Here is a 20,946-nt window from a genome sequence, read left to right as displayed (position 1 = left end):
CTAAAAGTGATCATGTTCTTCCAATTTTTTTAAAACATCTCTGGACTGTCCCCTTTCTAATGGTGTGCAATATGCCATGAAAAGTAATTAGTAACATCACTAATTTTCAAATTTTCTAAACTTGGTCGCAATTTTCTACGTCAAAGATGTCGGGCCTGCATTCGAAACAGGGGTGAACAATTTGAGCAGAATTTGTAAAAATTATGAAATAAATGTTTCAAATGCAATGTATTATTTTTATTTCAAGTAAAACCTACGAAATTTAAAAATTTTACCTGCTTGTGAGTTTTATTTACGCAAACCCTTGTTTTTCTTTCACCTGTTGAATATTAGAAAATTGCGACCAAGTTTAGAAAATTTGAAAATTAGTGATGTTACTAATTACTTTTCATGGCATATTGCACACCATTAGAAAGGGGACAGTCCAGAGATGTTTTAAAAAAATTGGAAGAACATGATCACTTTTAGTTTTTTTTTTATTAAAACCGAAAGTTGACGTTCAAGCTTATTTTTTTACGTAAAAAAAACTTTGCGGGGCTGTAAAACAAAAACTAGATGTTGCTGGCGTGTAATTCTAGTTTCAAAAGAAGCGTAAAACGTTACAAATTAAAGATTAAAAAGAAAATTAATTAATACTTAACAACTTTATTTTTTATTAAAATTTAAATGTAGAATTTTTACAATTTTTAAAAAAACAATTTAAAATCAGTATAAAAAAAACCGTTTGAGCAAGATTTTTTTACGAGGGCTGAAGAGATAGCCAAAGACCCCTCCAATCATCAGATTCGATTTGGCACACGATGCACCAAACATCCTGTATATCTCAGTTAACTAACAAAAAATCGGCGATTTGCGATAGGTCACAACGGCGCTGAGGTCAACGTCAGACGCAGAAGTGTAGTGATGCGATGATACTAATTCGATTCTGTTTATTAAGAAAACGTGTACATCATTATTAGAGTTTTTTGTGGCATAGTTCGTCTGGGGAAGTAGGTACTACCATCATGCCTATTTGTCCGTGCCGTGCCGCCATTGTTGCGATGCCGTGTTCCGGTCTGAAGAGCGTTGTTGTCAGTTTAATATCGGGCACACGAGGCTTAAAACCTAAGCCACAGGCCATAGCGGGATACTTTGCAAAACGTGTTCCTTGCATGCCCTTCTTTTTTCCACTTATCATCAGGCACATAAGAAATTTATTTAAATATTATTTATATTTATTTTTTTACAGAAAAAACGTGCCAGCTCAGCATTGTGCTGCATGCGCCAGTGGTAGCATACAGTTGGCACCTTGTACCAGGTGACACCTCGGAAATGTGTAGCCATTCACTGACCAAATTTTCACATCTGCTTGCACATCAAATCTGCTGTGTCTGCCCATTATGACGGCCGATGGGCGCAGTTTGCAGCAACCCTGCTTTCTGAGCCCAGGACCGTGGGTTCGATTCCCACAACTGGAAAATGTTTGTGTGATGAGCATGAATTTTTGTCAGTGCTGGGTGTTTATATGTATATTCGAAGTATTTATGTATATTATTCATAAAAATATTCATCAGTTGTCTTAGTACCCATAACACAAGCTACGCTTACTTTGGGGATAGATGACGGTGTGGTGTATTGTCGTAGTATATTTATTTATTATTTAAATAAAAATTGACAACCAACGGGCGTCCACCGCTGGACATAGTTACATTGTAGGGAGCTCCAAATTGCACGGTCTTCTGCCGTGTACATCCAGCTGCGGCTCGTTTGATCGCTTCTAACCACCTAGTCGTGGTTAACCAACGATAGTAAACATATTAAATCAATGGTCTACCAACGTTGCGTTTACTCGTGCGAGGTGACCAAAACGTGTAGTGTTGATAAAAAAAATATAGTACTTAGTACATTTTGTTTCATCATTTTAAGTGATGTCTGTTACAGTAAATTTATAAAGTGGGTAAACAATTAAACTTTGATTAACAAACAATGTTCATGACATTGAGTTGGTTTGTATTTTGATATAAATACGACTGCATTATCGATGCACCACAGTCCTACATGGACTCGAACGATGCAAAGATACCTCCCGGTGTCTTAGTCGTTTAACATGTAACAGTATTTTGGCACGGCAAGACTCTCTGCTACAATAAAAAAATGAACTTGTAACTGTAGCCTCAGTATTAGACAGTACAAAGCGTTAAAACGAGAAATTGCATTGCAATGTCACTACTCAAAGGAATAAAGAAATACAGAATCTATTCTTCGTTATTATCATATCAATCCATTACTGGCCCACTACAGGGCACGGGTCTGGGTCTCCACTCACAATGAGAAGGGGGTTAAGGCCGTAGTCCACCACGCTGGCCCAGTGTGGATTGGTGGACTCGACAAATCCTTAAGAACTTTATGAAGAACTCTTAGGCATGCAGGTTTCCATACAATGTTTTTTGATATTTAATTTGTAAAACGCACATAACAGTTAGAAGTGCGTGCTGAGATTCTAACTCGGTCTCCTGAAAATGAGGTCGAAGTCCTACCCACTGGGCTATCACCGCTTTTAAATGTAATCATAATACCAATTTATTTAGACAGTAGGTACACTGTTTTAGGGATTAAAAAACCATTATGTTTCAAAAGTTTATTCGAGTGATACAGTAGCGTAAATATTTATTTTATCGTTGTTGATACTTTCAGGTTTGGGACAGTTAATTTTTTTGTCTTTATCAACTAATGCAATAATTTAAAGTTATTATTTCAAGCAGTGTGCGTGCAGACTTTTTTGTATCAATATTCCGGAGCTTACTACAATCACTTATAGCAGTATTGTTTGGATTTACAGTTACGCTATAGGTACTGAGGGTAATAATTCTGAAAAAAAAATCGTTAAAATATTAAAATAATAATGCTGTAGGCGATTGTAGTGAGTCCCCAGTATGTACCATACCGGTTCTCGCTTGTTGCCGCATGCGTGCGGTGATCAAGTGAAGCGTTTCGCACAACTTGTTTGCGTTTTCGTACGCAAGCCGTGCGACACTTACATGTAAAAAACAAGTAGGTACTTTTGTATGCTTGTACCCTCTTTTGTACAATTTTTTGTTTAAAGCGGAAATGTACACAAATATTTCGCTTATTTACTTACAAGTGGTGTAAATTAACATAATTTTAAGATGTTGTGAAATACTTATCGTAATTATGCTGCATATTTTAATAGGTGCTTTTAGTCTTTAAGTAAATGTTATCTCAGGTTTTACTATTTGTGTCTTATGTATGCATATAGAATGTACAATAGTATTGATCAATGCAGAATTTCTTGAAAATAAATAATAATAATATATTAGTTATATAATTCGTCTGCACGCGTGTTTGTCACCTATCTCTTGCGAAACGGCTGGACCGATTTGGATGAACATTTCAAAATGTTTCTGGTTGGTTAGGAAACACAATTGGACCCGGTAGGTTGCCGCTGTTTGACTGGGAAGGACGACGTTTGCGGGGTCTGCTGGTATGTAACCTTCTACTTAACTAACTGTAGCCCTAGTATTTATTACTGTTACAATTTTTGTGGTTCAAAAGAAAACTGTGTTCATTCATTTATTAATTAAACTAGGTTTCGAGCTTATCGCCACTGGCACTTTTGTGTCCCGCCGCGTGTTCAAGCAAGCGCTTTTTAGCGTGGAAAGACCTTTCACAGTGCACACATTTGTAGGCGCGGACACCTGTGTGGACGCTTTTGTGTCGCTTCAACTGGTTACTAGATGGAAAACCCTTGCCACAAGTTACACAATCATACGGCAGGGCGCCGGAGTGCTTTCTCATATGCACTTTAAGTTGCGCCTTTGCTTTGTACTTCTGTCCGCAAACTTCGCACGAAAAAGGCCTCTCGTTAGTGTGCCAAAACATGTGCTTCTTCAAAATTGCTTCCGTGTAAAAGTTTCTGGAACACACCTCGCATATAAATGGCTTCTCGATGGTCAAGTTTCTGAGGTGTATTTTGAGATTATTTGCGCTTTTGTAGACTTTGTTGCAATGTTCGCATTTCGCTGGTTCCCTAGCTTTGTGTAAGTTGTTTATGTGATCCTGGAGAAGAGAAATTCACTTACATAATGACTGTGTTAAGTGTATTAAAATTAAAGGAATTTAAGTTTTTATTTGTTGTTTGGATTTTAAGTTTAGTTATTTTGTTATCTAGGTAAAATTAAGGTAACTTATTAATTTCGTAACCTTATTTCTTAAGGTTGAGAATTACGGTGAAATCCTGCTCAGAGTTTCATCAACAGCTGTTTCAAAAATAATAAATTTAAATTGAAGTTTATTTCGAAATAACTTTATAAAGCTTGAATGATAGCATACTTATTTATTTTCTCAAGCTAAGTCCGTTTATCTGTTTGTCTAAGGAAACTTTGAAGTAGCTAAACCGATTTTTATGGGCCAGGATGTATTAATATTGATTACTGTAGTACACACAGAGAGATTGTGAATTGTGAAAACAGTTAAGTCGGCAGGGGACTTTGTATGGACAGTTTAAGGACCATGTGTTCATTGTAATTAAAAGTAATTAAAAAATAAATGAAAATTCAGTTTTTTAAAAGAAAAAAAAAACCGTTTATAGCTGTTGCCCGCGTTCTTCGTCCGCCTTTATTACGGGTTTTTGCAAACCGTTTGTTTTACTGGAAAAAAAGGAGTCACTTTAACTGTCCGTCTTTTCAATTAACTATATGCCAAAAATCATGTGATTGGTTGCTTAATAAGGGCGTGGGCAAAAAACAAACAAACAAATTTTCACATTTATATCGTTAGTAAAGAAAGAGTTCCTATAATCCGTTCATCTTTACAAACTTTCGCATTTATAATATAAGTAGGATTAGCATAGCTATTAATAAGGAAAGGAAGTCGCAAGTAGGTAAGCAAATAATTGCTTAGGCAAGTATATCAAAATGTTAAGGTATAATTCAAAACAAACAGCCCACCCTCAAAGAGGATACCCTCCTGAAACCCTTCCCGCAGGTCTCGCAGACGTACTGGCGCGTATCAGAGTGGTTAATAAGGTGCGTTTTGATTTCGTGCCTGTACAAAAATCTGCGAACAAGATAACAAAGGTGTGATTAAAATTGATACTAAAATAAAATAACAACAACAATATAATAATTACAGTAACAATTACAATGGGATTTTATGTTTTTACGAACGAGCTCCGAAACATAGTCACTAAATGCCTATTTTTAGTATTAAATGTGAATTCTCGCAACCGTAGTCGTTCTGAAGAGTATGCAAACATTGTAACGACAGATTAAAATGAAACTTATTCTCGTAGCTAAAAAGCTCAAATTTGCGAATCTAAAACAAATATTTTTAGATTCATTTTATTCAAGCTCTATGGAAACTGCATTGGTTTATGTAAGATAAAAATACGGCATTTCTCTCATGTATTAATTGTTTTCCTTGAAAAGCTAATAAATAAATACCTACAAGGCTGATTGGAATAGGGGTACCTATTACATTATTTGTAATAATGAAAAAGTTTTATCTCCCACAACTATTTCCTGAGAGAAAAAGCTTTCAGAAAAAGCCGTAAGTATAAGCTTTTCGTCAAAAACAATGCGATGACTATCATAATTTCAATTAAACGCACGTTTCGCTTCAACCCCGGCGCATCCTTAGCAGATGTTGAGTTTACAATGAACAATTGTTAGGAACAAACACGAATAAGTTTTGTGCAACTTGAAGTGGGTTAAAAGAATAGTTTAACTAGCTAAAGTACAGAGTGGTGGCGAATTGGTTCTCTTGTGGCTATGAATCCTGTGTAATATTGTAGACTCACCCTTGTATTATACCCTTGTATTGAACCCTTGTGTTGTAGTAGGTAAGGTTTCGTAATATCTTAAACTCAGCTTAATAGAACCCGAAGGAACTTTGTTTCCACTTTTAGCTGTCTCCGACGCAATGGTGTAACTATACTGCGTCTTTACAAACGGAACGTCTCGATTAGATTGTATTGAAGTCAAATAAAACATCACGGATTACGCTGAAAGTTGTATTTTCTACTCTTTCCTGACACTATCAGAATTCCCGTCAGTGTAAATCGAAGATTAAATATGATAAAAATTAACTCATACGAGCTGCTACAAAAAAGAAAGTGAGGCAGGCGGTTATGGAGGGTAGAGGTAAGGAGAGTCATCTTATATGAGAGAAAAGTTGAAAAAGTGTCCAGTTGTATGCGCTTAATAACAGTTCAAAAATCCCCCACAATGGCGCTGGTGGATGCACAGGGTATGGTATGAATGTAGCAATCGTAGATGAATTGAAGTATGCCGAGTTAAAAAATTTAATATAATTATCGACTAAAGTAGTTAATTATTGAGAATTTCAACAACTTACGTTGTACAAAATATTGTGGTAAATATAACCTTACTTCCTTGTTTGAATTTTTCAAGCCTACTCTAACAATATTTGGCGCTTTGATGCAAATGTGGCGCCATCCTAATTTAATACATTTTGACGGACACTTTTTCATATACACAGATGATCCTCCTTACCTCTACCCTCCATACAGGCGGTTAGAGCGATTGTCAGATGAAATTACTAACATAGTGATAACTGGATTAATAAAGCTTTAGATAGAGTATTGAAAGAAAAAGATGGAGGGATCTGGCCCATAGCAGTGGCGTGCATAGAGGTAATGCACAGGGTATGCAGATGATATAAAATGAAAAAGATCACCAGTACGAGTCATAAATATTTAAGGCTAAAAACCCTACGGTTGTATAACTCTTACATTGCCTATCCTTAAGTTTTTTTTAAAACTCTTACTGGACATTTTCTTCAATTTATATCTGCATAGCCTGTGCATACCCTCTATGCATGCCACTGGCCCATAGATATAAATTAAACAGTGCATAAAAATAGCACCACAAGCAAAATACCAACATCATGATAATCAATAGATTACAGACGCAATACAGTACATAGATCTCCTCTCTGTATGTTTAAACACAGATTCTGACAGTAGCTCAAAAAGCCCCGGGGCTTAAGTGCGAAAATACCGTTCTCAGTGTTGGTAGACATTGGTTGTTTGACTGTAACGTGGCGTGGAAGTAAACCGATTTCAAAATCTTGAACGGTATAACGGTGTGTCATTAGTAATCGGGCAACAGCAATAACAACCTCGTTCTGTATAGCTAGTACTCTGCTTTTGACAGGTTGGAAATATATTTGAGATGCTGCTACGTAAATGTGAACCTAAAGTCTACAACATAAAGTACAAATTCGGTTATTTAATGATACCACCTATTTCGACTTCGTATCTAGATGATCTATTGCCGGCAACGTTTCGGAAAGAACGTTAATAAATAGGTTAGTATAATTACTGCCAGGCAAGCTTTCCTCGCATTATTTTACGGTTGTTTACCTTATTAGGGGAAAGCGGGAGACAACGAAATGTTATTACCCTTAGAGGTAAGTATGCCTACCCAATTACAAGAACGTAGCCAAGAAAACCTTTGTAGGTTCGAAAAAATAATGTAATACTTAATTTGAAAGTGATTCTGGACCTACCAACAAAACTTTCAACAATTTAATATAACTTTATTTTATTTTCAAATTTGATAAAGACAAGACCACCTGAAAGCAAGCAGTCGATATATTTTCTAAGCTGTAAATGTTGATGTTGGAAAATATCTTACTTACTTTCTCGTCAGCTTTTGTTCAGTCGAATCTGACTTCCAAACCAGTGGTAGTGTTACTAGATACGTTCCCGAGCGTCTAATAAAGTCAAGGAGTCCCACATAACCTCGGGGGGTTCAGCGGTAGCAATAAAGCATTTTCCACCACGCAATAAAAAAAGACAGAGTTGACGTTTCAAAAGTAGACCTAAATACTTGAAATAAAATAATCTTCAATATAAAATAAGAAAAATTACACAAGTGTTTTACTGTCCTCATAAAATTCGATGGATTAATAATAAACGAAATAGGTTTAAAATTCACTAAGATATGTACCTACCTATTATAATAACTAAAACAAAGCTTAAATTCTGGTACTCCATTATAACACACATTTAGACTTCGCTCCTAATAGATCATCAATCACCAGCAACGTTTCGAAAATAATAGATTGATAGGTAAGCAAAATTGTAGGGAGAAATCCATTCCCATTTTACAGCTGCATACTTAGTTTTTTTTTCAACTACAATCCACTACATGTTAACCATCTACCACTACAATCTGACTTGGTGGTAAGTGATGATGCAGTCTAAGATGGTAGCGGGCTAAACTATTCAAAATTCATTTATATTTAGGAAGTTTATAAGCAATTTTAAAACGTCAAGTCTGTCTGTTCGTAGTGACTACCGCCGGTTCGGAAGGCAGATTCTACTGAGAAGAGCCAGAAAGAAACTCAGCAGATTGCTCTTTTCCAACATCATTTTATATTTTAACAATCTTCAGAATTTTTCTGTTTTGTGAGAGATAAGAGCGGAATGGTGGTGGTATTAGGAAGTATTGTAGTTATATTTAACACATACCCTAATCGGTTTCTAAGCGACATCGTACCGGAACGTCTTTGTCGGTAGGTCGGTAGCCACGGCCGAAGCCTCCCACCAGACCAGACCAGAGAAATCTTAAATTTTATTAATAAAGTAGGGTCTTGAAGTAGATATAAATTCCATACGTGTGGCGTCAAAAAAGGCAATGCGCCGAAATTTAATATCTGTAGGTCATTAGCCTATGAACGATTAGCTGATGCGTACAGGCCTTTTATCTGATAGGAGACTTGGTTTCAAAGCAAATACCAAGCTTCCCCAATAAGGGCTGGCTGGCCAGACTTTACATGGGCTTTACGTGCGTGCGGTGGACATTCAATTTCCTAACTCCGGACTGGTAGTGAGATTTCTTTGGAAATTACAAACCAGAAAGCAAAGCGCATCGTACATATTTTAATTTAAAAGTATCTTTCCGCGAATGAAATCGCGGATTCAGCAAGTAATAGAATTCGTAGTACAAGCTTGAGCCAAAATATAAGTCAGCTAAATGCATGCTACGAGCTACGAATATGTAGGACAAAGCTACGAGACATTTTGCACAGTAAGCGATACTGTGCCACATCCCCGTGTAAATAAAGTCCATTATAAATTGCCTACATTAACTGTTTTTTTTCGGAAGCTGTCATCGGACTTGTCTTTTGTGTTTTAACTTGTACTGTATATACAGTCTGACTCTCGTTCCCCAACTTTATTTTTGTTAGGGATTGAAGTAGAAGAAAATGGTTTACATTTTCAAGCTTCGATGAAAAAATGTATGTTATTAGCTTCTTGGTACCTAAGATTTTACTTTGTATAATACGTTTTTACGTGCTAACGTATCAGTACGCTAATTCGATTAGCGGCACGTCTTTGTCGGTAGATTAGGAACTAGCCACTGCCACAGCCTCCAACCAGACCAGACGGGGAGAAAACTTATAGAATTTATAATCTCCCAAAATGTTCCTTCCCGTGCATGAAACCTAAGACCTCCGACTTATAAGACAATTCTCACCACTACGCAAGGAAGATTAACTGACTCATATGTATAGAACTTGAATTCGCCATGCTACTATAATACGCCTTGGCGGGTTTAGGGTACATACTTTTGTATATTTTTATTTGTGTATCGAGCACAAACAAAATTGTAATACGTTTACGCGCTCCCTTAAAGTGAGCTTAAATAAACTTTAAACGTCAGATAAAGTAGGTCGTGACCTTCCGGAATCGTTCAGGTTCCTAAAATCGGTGACCCGTCGCTATGGCGGAGTCGTATATTTTGAAAGGTCGCCGGGTCCGATATTCGGGGAACTATGAATTTTTGCGATACCTCCAATCTAATTTATAACAAAATTTTTTTTTGTCATTCAACTCAAAAAGAGAAAAAACTAGTAAAACTAGGCGTTATACTTTGCATCAACACTAACAGATGTATAAAGGTGAAACAGCGACAGTCCTGCAATGTTCCCAAAAATTTATAAACTTTCAAACCTGAGTAGATTACACTATATGTAATAATGACTCCAAGGCCAATTAAACTTAGGTTTAAAGACATTTATTCTCAAAAGAAAAAGTTTCACTTAATGAGAAATTAAAAATAAACATAAAGTGGTAATATATTATCTAGTTTAGTGTGATACAAAAACAAAACAAACACAAAAATACAAAAGGTGGCGCGTTTATAAAAAATTTAAACAATGCTTTTTTAACTTTTTTTTTTGATGATTTAAAAGATTTCTCGCAAAAAATCAAAAAGAAGGTTTATATGTAGTTACTAAAGCAAAGAAAAGCAAAGAAATTCAAGGATTTGTAAAGGTGGAACCTTTGTGACCTTACGAGATAGGTCAAATTATTGTACAACGGAATTGTATTATAATCATTCCAAACTGCCCCACGTCAATATCTACATTGCAACACTACTCGTATATGAAGCGGGGCGCGTCACTGGTGTGATATAACTTTTTTTTAAAGTGTGAATCAAGGACGAACTATATTAATCCTGGGCGTAGATATACCTTCGCCTATATTAGAACACATTAGTTGATAACGACCGTTTTTTTAGGTTGCCATACCCAAAGGTTAAAAGGTTGAGAGAGTAAGACTTCGCGGTCCGACCGCCTGTCCGTCTTTAACCACGCTGTATCACATTAATCGTACAATTTTCGCAGATAACGTATTTTTGTTGCTGCTATAACAACATATAATAAAAAAACATAACAAAGTAAAAAACCTAAAAAGGGGGCATACAACAAACGTGTTTGCTCGATATTGATAACGGCAACAGGTATGCGCTTGAAATACCCACAGAGTATTTCGTAATAGAATAGTAACTTTTAAAATAAATAATAAAATTAAAATAAAACAACAGATATAATTTTTTGGCCGTTTTTGTATATAATACGGTCCCCCTACTTGGCCGGTTTTTTTCACACCTGTCGCTCGACACCGACGTGCGATAGTAGTGACGCTAAAATAAACACAGTCGCATGTTTGCATCGACGCTGAATCGATACTATGCGATTGTACCTTAAAACTCGAAAAACCGTTGCGCGACAAATGACGAAATGGAAGCGTTTGCGCTAAAAAAACGCTTGAACTACCTTAAGCATATACTTACTTTTTACCGCAGTGATCGCAAACGTACAAGTGATTACTCTCCGTATGCATCCGGTGGTGCCGTTTCCATGTCTTGAATTTATTAAAAGTTTTATCGCAAAATGTGCAGTAGCCACCCGGTTTCTGCAAGTGCACCGCCCTAAAGTGAAACTGCAGAGATAACATGGACACGCCTTTTTTATCACACGCTATACAGCGTAGTTTCATATTCGGATAATGGCTATATCTGAAAAGAATAGGTAAGATAAGCGCAGTCATTGCAACGAAACCAACTTCTAAACATTTTCTAAGCAACGTCCACCAATAAACACTTTATAATCAGGCATGATCTTCGTCATAAACGAGCTTATTTCGTTTATAAAAAAGATTCTTTGACAGCCAATTTAGTTTTTAAGTTATACAGAAACTGCCAGTGATTAGAATTTTCGAAAATCTAAAAATCAAGTAGTTGATTTCCGGGTCGGATAAAATGTTTATGCCCACGATCTCTGGCATGTACCTCTAAGGAACGCTGATAGCCTAGTATGATGATGATCTTATAATGGAGATAATTTAAATTTTATATCATTTAAAAGTCGTAATAATGTTGAAATAACATTTGAGTTACTCCTGCTACGTGAGATGGCGTCAACAACAGGTAGTCGAGTTTGTATGCGCTCTAAAAGTTGCACTAAAACTTCGCTAATTAGCAAACATGAGATGTAGTTTCGCGTATAGTTACGCTGCATTGCTACCTTTGAAGCTATCTTAATACACGTCTCTTACGGCGACAATAAGGCTGAGTTATCACGTGCTTAGCCTTACCACAAACTTAAGAAACAGTTAAAACTAGACTAAGCTTTGTTCTAGGCATAATCTGTCTTGTTTTGACACTAAAATGGAAAGTCAAAGTAAGTAAGCTAATGATAGATCTCACCCTAAAACATGTCATCGTACTTGCACATTCTTATTCTGTGCTAGCCCGTCTACTAGCGCGTATGATGTTCGGGTGACGTTAAAATATCATGAATTGTTGTTTGCGTATCGTTTACTTCGTTTTTACTAAACTTCTTTTTAACCTTTTTATAAGTACTTATCAGTGCGCAAAAAGGTGAAATCTGACTATTTGTGTGTGACACCATTGTTTTGGAAGGAAAATTCTATCGAGAAGAATCTGACAATAAACTCAGTAGTTGCTCTTTTCCAGGTTCCAACATCAACCTTAATCATTTTTCTTTCTGTCATGGGAGCGCAGCTAACTGCTTTCAAATAATTTCATTTCGTTTACTGATCTGTATTGTAAACATTCTAGTCTTTGTCATTGAAAGGGATTCAGAGCTTGTCACGCCCTGAGTGCGGGTTTTCGCATGCCCTCTGAGGCACATGGTTGGTAAACGCTTAATTCCTAACTCCAAACGGCACTAAGAATTTCTTTACAGAAATAATTTTTGCCCATCCCGAAAATCGTTGGGAAAATTCTTATCATCATCATCGTTTCAGCCCATTACTGGCCCACTACAGGGCACGGGTCTAGTTACACAATGAGAAGGGGACAAAGCCGTAGTCTATGACGCTGACCCAGTGCGTTTTGGTAGACTCCACACACCTTTTGAGCACCAGGCATGCAAGTTACCTCACGATGTTTCCCTTCACCGTTGAAGCCAGTGATATTTTAATAGCTTGAAACGCACATAACTTGGAAAATGTACAGGTGAGGGCTGTGATTCGAACTCGCCCCCCCGATAGTGAAGTAGAAGTCCTACCCACTGGGCTATCACCGTTTTAATCTAAACCTTACAACATACTAACTAGTAGTGGTTACTAATATTATGAAGGCGAAAGATGTCTCTTAGTTAGCGCCAACCACTAAACCGATCTTGATGAAGTTTAGCTCCTAAGTATAAAGCTTGAATGCCGCAACTAAACAAAGGATAAGGAGGTACTTTCTATGCCGAAAATCATGCAAAACATTTTGGGGCATTTAAAAAAAGTATTTTTTCCGATGCATGGCTTCAGAGCTAAACCAATCTTGCCAAAATTTTGCAAAGAGATAACTTTCATCTTGGAGATGCTAAGAAACCGAAAAGAAAGCGGACGAAAGCTTGAACATCATATAATTTAATAATAGTTAAATAGCACAAAATCAAACAACAAAGTCAAAGGTATACCTGTGGGTTAACATGTGAGCAAAATCTTTGCCGATATAGTTACATAATTCACATTGCAAATGGTTATTAAGCCAATGCTGTTTCATATGTTGCTTGATATTACAACTAAATACTCTATTACATAAACCTAAAACAAAAATCAATTTACAACGCTAGTTGGAAAGGAGGTAACTAGGGGGTAGTTAGTAGTTTTTAGGGGTACGGCTACTAGGAGTAGTAGCCAGTAGCGAGTAGTTTGTAAGGGTAGTAAATAATTGTTGTACTTATGTGTATGTGAGTTTAGAAACATTGTGTGAATTATTATTTTAATATCAGGCGTTCATAACATTTTTTTTCGACCTTAAATGTTAACACAGCTAGTGATATAGTTGTCACTGCGTATTTTTATGACCCCATTCGACCTTGAATTGTAGCACAGCTGATGTTATGGTTGTCACTGCGTACTTTTATGACAACTGCTCACGGTTATTTGTCTAAAAGTATAAATCTCAGGAAATAGTTGTGAAAGTTTTCCATTACTGTTATACCCTATCGACCTAGTACCCCCTTTTAAACTAGCCTAAAAATCACCTATAGCAAAAATATGGAAAACGGCAAGACCGATTTTGATTAAATATACTTTGTATTTTAATAGGCACTTCTTTTTATTCACAACAACAAGGCAATGTCTGCTGGGCCTATGAGCAAACACACACAAAATAATAATAAAAAGACAATGAATCCTTGGCTCATTAAAGTCCATGACAACCACAAAAATGAGTAAGGTTTAATTTCTTTACTCTTTTTCATGCAAGACCACACAGAAATATATAATACACTCTCTAGTCATAATTTCCGGCAGAGGTCAACTTAGTGTTCATATTAAGTAAAATGTATAATTAAAAGTGAATTTGCCAATATTCTTTACAAATTACTGAAAAACTTTACTTACCACATTCATTGCTAGACAACGTAGCATTTCCATTTTCAGTTTTTACTACAATTTTTCTTATTCGTTTTTTTTTTAAATAATCATTGCAACTTTTCATATGCTTCCACAGCCATTTTTTGTTGTCTAAACAAATTTGCATCAAATGAAAAATTTTAATTAGATACCTACACTAGCTTTTCAGAGCATAGAACCACATTGAAATTGGCCCATTTGTTTAAAAGCTAGCTAGCTAGCAGGTTTACAAAATGAAAGGCAGGATGCATTCAAAAATATTCAAACTGCAGATTAAATTTAGAAGTGACTTTCTTCTAAGAATATCTAGAAATGTCAATGTTTGGGTTTCATTAAAGGGGGAGGAATTTTTTGTTGCATAGAATTTATAAAATATGCTCATTTACGTGTATATACTGCATCTACATCAACCATGTTCGATAAGCATGCCCTGACTTCCACTCACTCCATCAATGCTCAGTCTATGTAGGTATCTAAAGTTTTGAGGGCAGTTGTACAAACTATTAGAACTCAGAACAAGAACACTCATGCATTTTTGTAGCATTTAGCGATTCATACTGTTCAGTACAAAAATATTGCATGTTAGCTGTATCAAAATTTTGCATACTAAATATAATTCATTACTCACTGTATATTTTCTTACACTTCGGACATTCATTTGTTTTTGTTTCAACTTCACATTTAACATTACAATTGTTGTCTTCTGTTTTAATCTTTGGTAAAGATTTTGGTTCATTATTAATTACTAGAGACTGTTTGGTATTATTTATTTCCTCTGAGTCTTTTTCATGATGGTTTTCAATATTTTCATCTGTACACAATTCTTCTGTGTTTAAATCTTCACACTCCTGATCCTCTGCATCTACTTGCTCTTCTTTTATTAATTTTGTTAAATCATCATTATGTTCTAGCTCATAACTTTTCTACAAGAATATTAGACAAAATTGGTAATTTTATTTGGAAGCTATGATGCCACATACTGTTATTAAACTTACAACAACCTTTAGTTTAAAAGAATAGAATTATGCAGCATGTTTAATTTTTAAGGTTCACAGTGAATGGAATAAGGTTACATTTTTATTGAACCTTGGTTAACTTTCACTTATACTATGTAACTTACTGTAATATGTTATACCCAAAGCAGTAGGTATTCAAAAAAATTATAATGGGTTTATTAAAGCAACTTTAAGAAATTATAATAATTAATAAGCAACAATGCTTAAGTTTTCAGTAATAATGCTCTAAGTTGCATACTTTGCCTTTTTTTCAGCTTTTTGTTCCATGTAATGCATCAAAAGTGCCATCTATGAACCTACTAGAATAAAGATGTATTTGACTTTGACTTTGTTTTTATGGCACAAAGGTACTAATACCTTTTTGAGGGATTTACTAACTGAACACACCATGCAGGTTCAACTCATCATCTGGTGTTGTCAGGTATGTCATCTTGGCTCATAGATATGCATTCGCAAGCAAGAATGTGGTAAATGTAGGGCATATTTACCACATTCTATTCTTTCTGGACTTTTACGGGCAAATGTGGACTTCAGGACTTGTAAAGAACATACTAATATTTAGCTACTTACTGGGTAATTCAGAATTGGGAACTTTTTCCAAAGATTTTCAGATTTAACACATTTTTTTTTAAACTCTTCAAACTCCTGAATCTTGTTTTTACATTTCACACATAGCACATGTGATGTACGCTGAATGTCAACCTGAAATAAACCTTATACTAGTGTATAGAATAATAGTGCCATTTTTTTAATAGGTGTAAAATCTGTGCCTTTCTTGTCACAATGTTTCCAGTGGACAAGGATAGCACTACTGTTAGACCTGCTAATTTATTTTAAGGATTTGTGAACAACTGAATTGGCACCATAATTTATTTATTTAATATCATCATGTCTCGCTCATGTCACACAACTGGGAATAAGCCTGTTCTCTCAAAGCAAGGGTTATTATAGGGAACTCCTTTTTAACTCTGCTTGGTAAGCTTTGATGACAATACTTTAAGACTTATGGAGCCTTATTATTGTTTCCAAGGGCCAAACAGGCCACAATGTTTACTGGTAATACTCTGAATCTCTATTTTAAAAGTTATCTTATTATTGCCCCAGACCAACAGCTCATATTTGAGCAGCGTAGTTGATATAATCTCTAAATGCTTTCACCAGAAACAAAGTATGAAGTGCTGCTTAACAGAAGGATTACATTTATTCAAAGCAAAGTATTAGAGAACTATTTACTTACTGTAAACCCAACACAGTATTCTAACAACTCTAGAATATGCGAACTTTTAACGAGATTTATTCCTTTGGTGTATTTTGTGTCTAAACAAATACGACAACAATAAAGTTTTGGATCAATATTAACAACACATTTTTTTGTATTGACGGAAGCCATGACCAAGGATTCCTAAAGTATTAAATCCCTATCGCCACTGTTTTTCTAATTAAAAGTTTTGTAGAAAATCTTTCGAACACCAAACAGAAAAGGCAAACTTAAATGCAAAAGACAAGCAACTTGTTTTATCAAAATATGTCAATGTCATCCATTGTCAGTGGACTGGACAATATTATGTCAAAGGGAAAAAATCCAGTTGTCTCAGTTGTCGCCAAATGATTGTATCCTCTTTCTGTAACGCCTAAAAATAAACTACGTTTTCACGTCTATTTCAACAACACTACAATGTTTGAATATTATTTGATTTATTATTTGCCAGAATTTTATATCCTACGCGCTTTTCGACTTCGTAGACTTTCTGATTCAATAAAAATGCCAAACTTAATCTCTGCTCAATATTTTATTATGTAGGTATTTAGGTATTATTTTATTAACCTGCACCTATTTTCTCCGTTACTGATTTTAAATTATCCTTCTTAAATTATTATTTTTTGTTATAAATTTTTTACAAACCATTTGTGTTCCTGGGATAAAAAGCCTATGTTGCTTTCTGTCCTTTCAACTTACTCTTTGGCAAATAAAAAATTGATTGTTGGCTTAGCAGACGAGAAGTAAGCACAAACATGCAACCACACTTTCGCATTTATAATATTAGTAGATCAATATCCTTTACCATTGAATTAAGAACATACGGTATCCTCATTCAGCTATAATATTGTATGCAGTGTATTTTGACCAAAAATAGTGAAAACGCCCCGCGCACGTCTCACTTAACACCCGCGGAATGCTGCTAGCTAACAAACTTTTTTCCATTTTCACATTTTATGGGGAACGCTTAGAACATTAGAGGTAAAATAATTACCGTCATCTGCTAAATGTATAGGTATGAAGTGATTAACCGTTTGTTCAAGAAACAATTTTAAAGTGGAGTGGTTGTGATGCTTCTATATTATCCGAATTCACGGCTTCTGTATGTTCTTAATTCTGTGTCCCTTACCTAACTAACTTAAAAATTCTGTGAGCAAAATTCAAACCACAAAATTTGTCATTGTGAAAGTCATGGGAAAGTCATAATATTATGTAGGTATTGCACTTTTTGCACGAAAATGTAAAAAACTTCTTTGTCGGTATGGCATAGACGAATACATATTTGATCAATTTTCTAAAATAGCTGCCTAAAATAAGTAAGCTTGTTGAAGGTGACCAGAATTTATGAGTCCGATGGAAATAGCGACGTTGCAATTTTGGCAAATTGCAACGTCGCTATTTCCATCGATGCAATTTCGTAATTATTTCCGTTTGTTTCTGAACCAACTTATAATTTAAAATGTAAAAATACATTCCGGTTCGGCTTACTTACAATAAATTACTCGTAAAACAAATATTAAATTTAAGATGGTATTCGAAGAGTTTCTTTTTAAAAACAAGAACTTAGGTACTTTTTCTTATACTTTTGATCGTCTTATTATCGTCTCACTTGGAGTGACGAATAATATGGATATGGATAGGTTCTGTTCTTAAGCTAGCTAGCTGTGTCTTACTCGGTGTCCTAGTACAATTCTTTGACTAGCTCTGATACTCAATTAATAAAGGAAGATAATACTAACTAAGAAGCCAAATTCCTTTGTAACATAATTGTATAATTTTAACATAGGTATTTATTGTTGCTTTTCGGTGCTGCATTTATAATATAGTATAAGGTGACGCGCTTGCTCTCTCGCACTTCGTTAAATATATAATATTAAAAAAAAATTGAGGTTCACAAACGTCCGACGGATGTGATCATTAACGTTTAGATGAGAATTTATAATCATCATATTAACGCATTACTGACCCACTAAAGAACACGAGTCTCGTCTCACAATGAGAAGGGGCAAAGAGCGTTGTTAACTACGCTGGCTCAGTGCGGATTGGTGGATGGTGGATTCACACACCTTTGAGAACATTATTATTATTATTATTAAACTCTTTATTTGTATACCACAACATTAACATATTTAAAATATAACAAAAACAGAAACATATCGAAAGAAGTAGTAAAACAAAAGGCGGCCTTATCGCTTTATAGCGATCTCTGCCAGGCAACCTTAGAACTAGAAAAAAAAAGAAGAGGAGAATAGACTGCTGGTGGTACAAATATTAAAATACACACATGCGAATAACTACATGCTCAAACATATTTATGGAGAATTCTCAGTTATCCCGGTTTCCTTGCGATGTTTTTCTTCAAAGTTGAAACAAGTGACGTGCAGTATCTTGCAGCTGTTTTCGATCAACTTTAGTAGTAGTATAACTTTTTGAGAAAGAGCTCAGAGTCCGTCCGGGAAAGAACTTCCACCATGCTTATTTCCGCTAACTAATCAGCATTGTTACAATGCTTTTATCCGGTCTGCTGTAATTACAGGTACATAAGGCTGGCAGGCAAGAACGCCTCGTGTTGATCGACACGGCGGCATTTTGCAGGATGTGTTACTGTGCATGCCCTGCGTGTTGCTCTGTTTATAGGCGATGGTTTTCCACTTAGCATCAAGTGGGCCACATGTTTGGTCCGTCATTAATAATAATAATTATTATTTATTTTACCCATAAACATTAAACATTGTATATCAAATAAACAATTTACAAACTAAATAAAATAAAATTAAAATAAATAAATAAATCTAGAAAGATACGAGTATATATGTCAAAAATTAATATAATGAAAAATTTAATGAAATGAAATCAAAATTAAATGTAAATAATAAAACTAAGAATAATAAAAACAAAAAGTAAAATAAAATTAATATATATAAGTAGTATACGTTATAGTATGTAGTTTATTATAATTATATGTACGAACAATATATATTATACATATATAATAATTATATGTGTAGTATTAGAATTTATACCATGTAGTTTAGTTTGCAATATTTTATGTAGGTAGAAATTTTTATTGCCGCACTAACCCGTTCCTTATAAAAACTAAACTTCGCCAAAGGTTGTCTGGGAGAGATCGCTTTAGCAATAAGACCGCCTTTGCACACCAACTATTTTTTTATTATATTTTATTTGTAAATGTGTTTCTCTTTTGTTTTTGAGTGTGCAATAAAGAATTTAATAATAAAATAACTGTAGAAAAAAAAACCTTTTATGACGGAGGTAATTTAATTTGACCGTGATTCCAGCAGCGTGGTGCCAATTTAGTGAATGGCAAATTGAAAGCTCCGATTAAGGACACTTACGCCTACAGCGCGATGACTCCCGCCATTGTTAATTAATACGTTATTATTTAGTATGAGTAGACAAATGAAAAAATATATTTAGAATGAAAGTAATTATAGGTAAGTAGGTACCTAATTAGGTCAAATAAAAATAAGCTTGCCAAGTGTGAGTACGACTCGAGCACTGATGGTTCTGTAGGTATTATAATAGGAAATATATAATTACTTTTATTTTTTTTGTTGGTTCGTCAACTTTTTGCATTGCAAACGGTCACGATTACAAAATTGTAATCGTGACCGTTTGAAGAAATAGTTTTTCTAACTTTTTTTTTATGATAAATGAAGAATACGACGGCCGATTGGCGCAGTGGCCAGTGACCCGGCTTTCTGAGTCCAAGGCCGTGGGTTCGATTCCCACAACTGGAAAATGTTTCTGTGATGAACATAATGTTTTTCAGTGTCTGGATGTGTATCTGTATTTTATAAGTATTTATGTATGTTATTCTTAAAATTATTTATCAGTCATCTTAGTGCCCATAACACAAGCTACGCTTACTTTGGGGCTATATGACGATGTGTGTATTATCGTAGTATATTTACTTATTAAAAAAAAAAAAAAAAAAATATAGAATATTCGGCTTAAATAAATTCAAATTCAAAATTTCTTTATTCATGTAGGCCTATCACTTATGAAGCGTTCATGCATATATTATGTTTACATAATGTTAAGGGGATGGTGATAACTTCGTTCGTAACTTAAATCTAAAGCTACGAGGGTTCCAAACGCGCTCTGGTCTCAGAAGCCTTCTGAAAGTTCTGAGTGTCTCTGAGCCTTCTAACGAGGCCAATGTTTAGTGATTATGTTTCGACCATAAGTCTTGACTTGAGACATTGGTCTGTAGTCACTGAAGAATTTTGGACAAAATGGCTGTGGGTTTCTGGAAGGTATATCGCTAGACCGTGTGTCCCAGGTATGTTAAATATAACCTGAATTACCTTTATTAGTGTTATAGGTTGCATTTTATTCCTAGAAATGTAACGTTCCCGTAAAATGTAAACTTACTTCTAATAGTACTATCATATTGCACACTGATGTGCTAGGGTGCATATCATAATAAAATGTAATGTGCAAGCGTCATT

General features: G+C 35.1%; 1 protein-coding gene across 2 annotated transcripts; it reads right to left on the bottom strand.

The window, feature by feature from the left end:
* Window positions 1–2,602: 2,602 nt before the first annotated feature.
* On the bottom strand, window positions 2,603–16,714 carry LOC120627627 (gastrula zinc finger protein XlCGF46.1-like). 2 transcript variants are annotated; one of them, XM_039895640.1, is made up of 8 exons: window positions 16,451–16,714; window positions 15,784–15,915; window positions 14,826–15,120; window positions 14,186–14,308; window positions 13,255–13,381; window positions 11,109–11,333; window positions 4,947–5,055; window positions 2,603–4,056 (listed from the first exon to the last, which is right to left on the bottom strand). In XM_039895640.1, the coding sequence occupies exons 1-8, from the start codon at window positions 16,601–16,603 to the stop codon at window positions 3,583–3,585; spliced, it is 1,638 nt and encodes a 545-aa protein (XP_039751574.1). In that variant the 5' UTR covers window positions 16,604–16,714; the 3' UTR covers window positions 2,603–3,582. The 2 variants fall into 2 exon arrangements, with proteins under 2 accessions (XP_039751574.1, XP_039751575.1); XM_039895641.1 differs by lacking the exon at window positions 14,186–14,308.
* Between the last annotated feature and the right edge of the window lie 4,232 nt (window positions 16,715–20,946).

The sequence above is a fragment of the Pararge aegeria genome, chromosome 11, assembly GCF_905163445.1.
Source record: "Pararge aegeria chromosome 11, ilParAegt1.1, whole genome shotgun sequence".
Lineage (NCBI taxonomy): Eukaryota > Metazoa > Arthropoda > Insecta > Lepidoptera > Nymphalidae > Pararge > Pararge aegeria.
This window is presented reverse-complemented; position numbering and strand designations above follow the sequence as displayed.

Bases quoted from the DNA above. Each gene is read 5' to 3' on its own strand.
- LOC120627627 (XM_039895640.1), bottom strand. From the start codon at position 16,603: ATGGCTTCCGTCAATACAAAAAAATGTGTTGTTAATATTGATCCAAAA. The intron at 15,916-16,450 runs GTAAGTAAATAG...GGTTTATTTCAG, and splicing joins AATACTGTGTTGGGTTTACA to GTTGACATTCAGCGTACATC. The intron at 11,334-13,254 runs GTATACCTTTGA...TATTCTTTTCAG, and splicing joins GCTCACATGTTAACCCACAG to ATATAGCCATTATCCGAATA.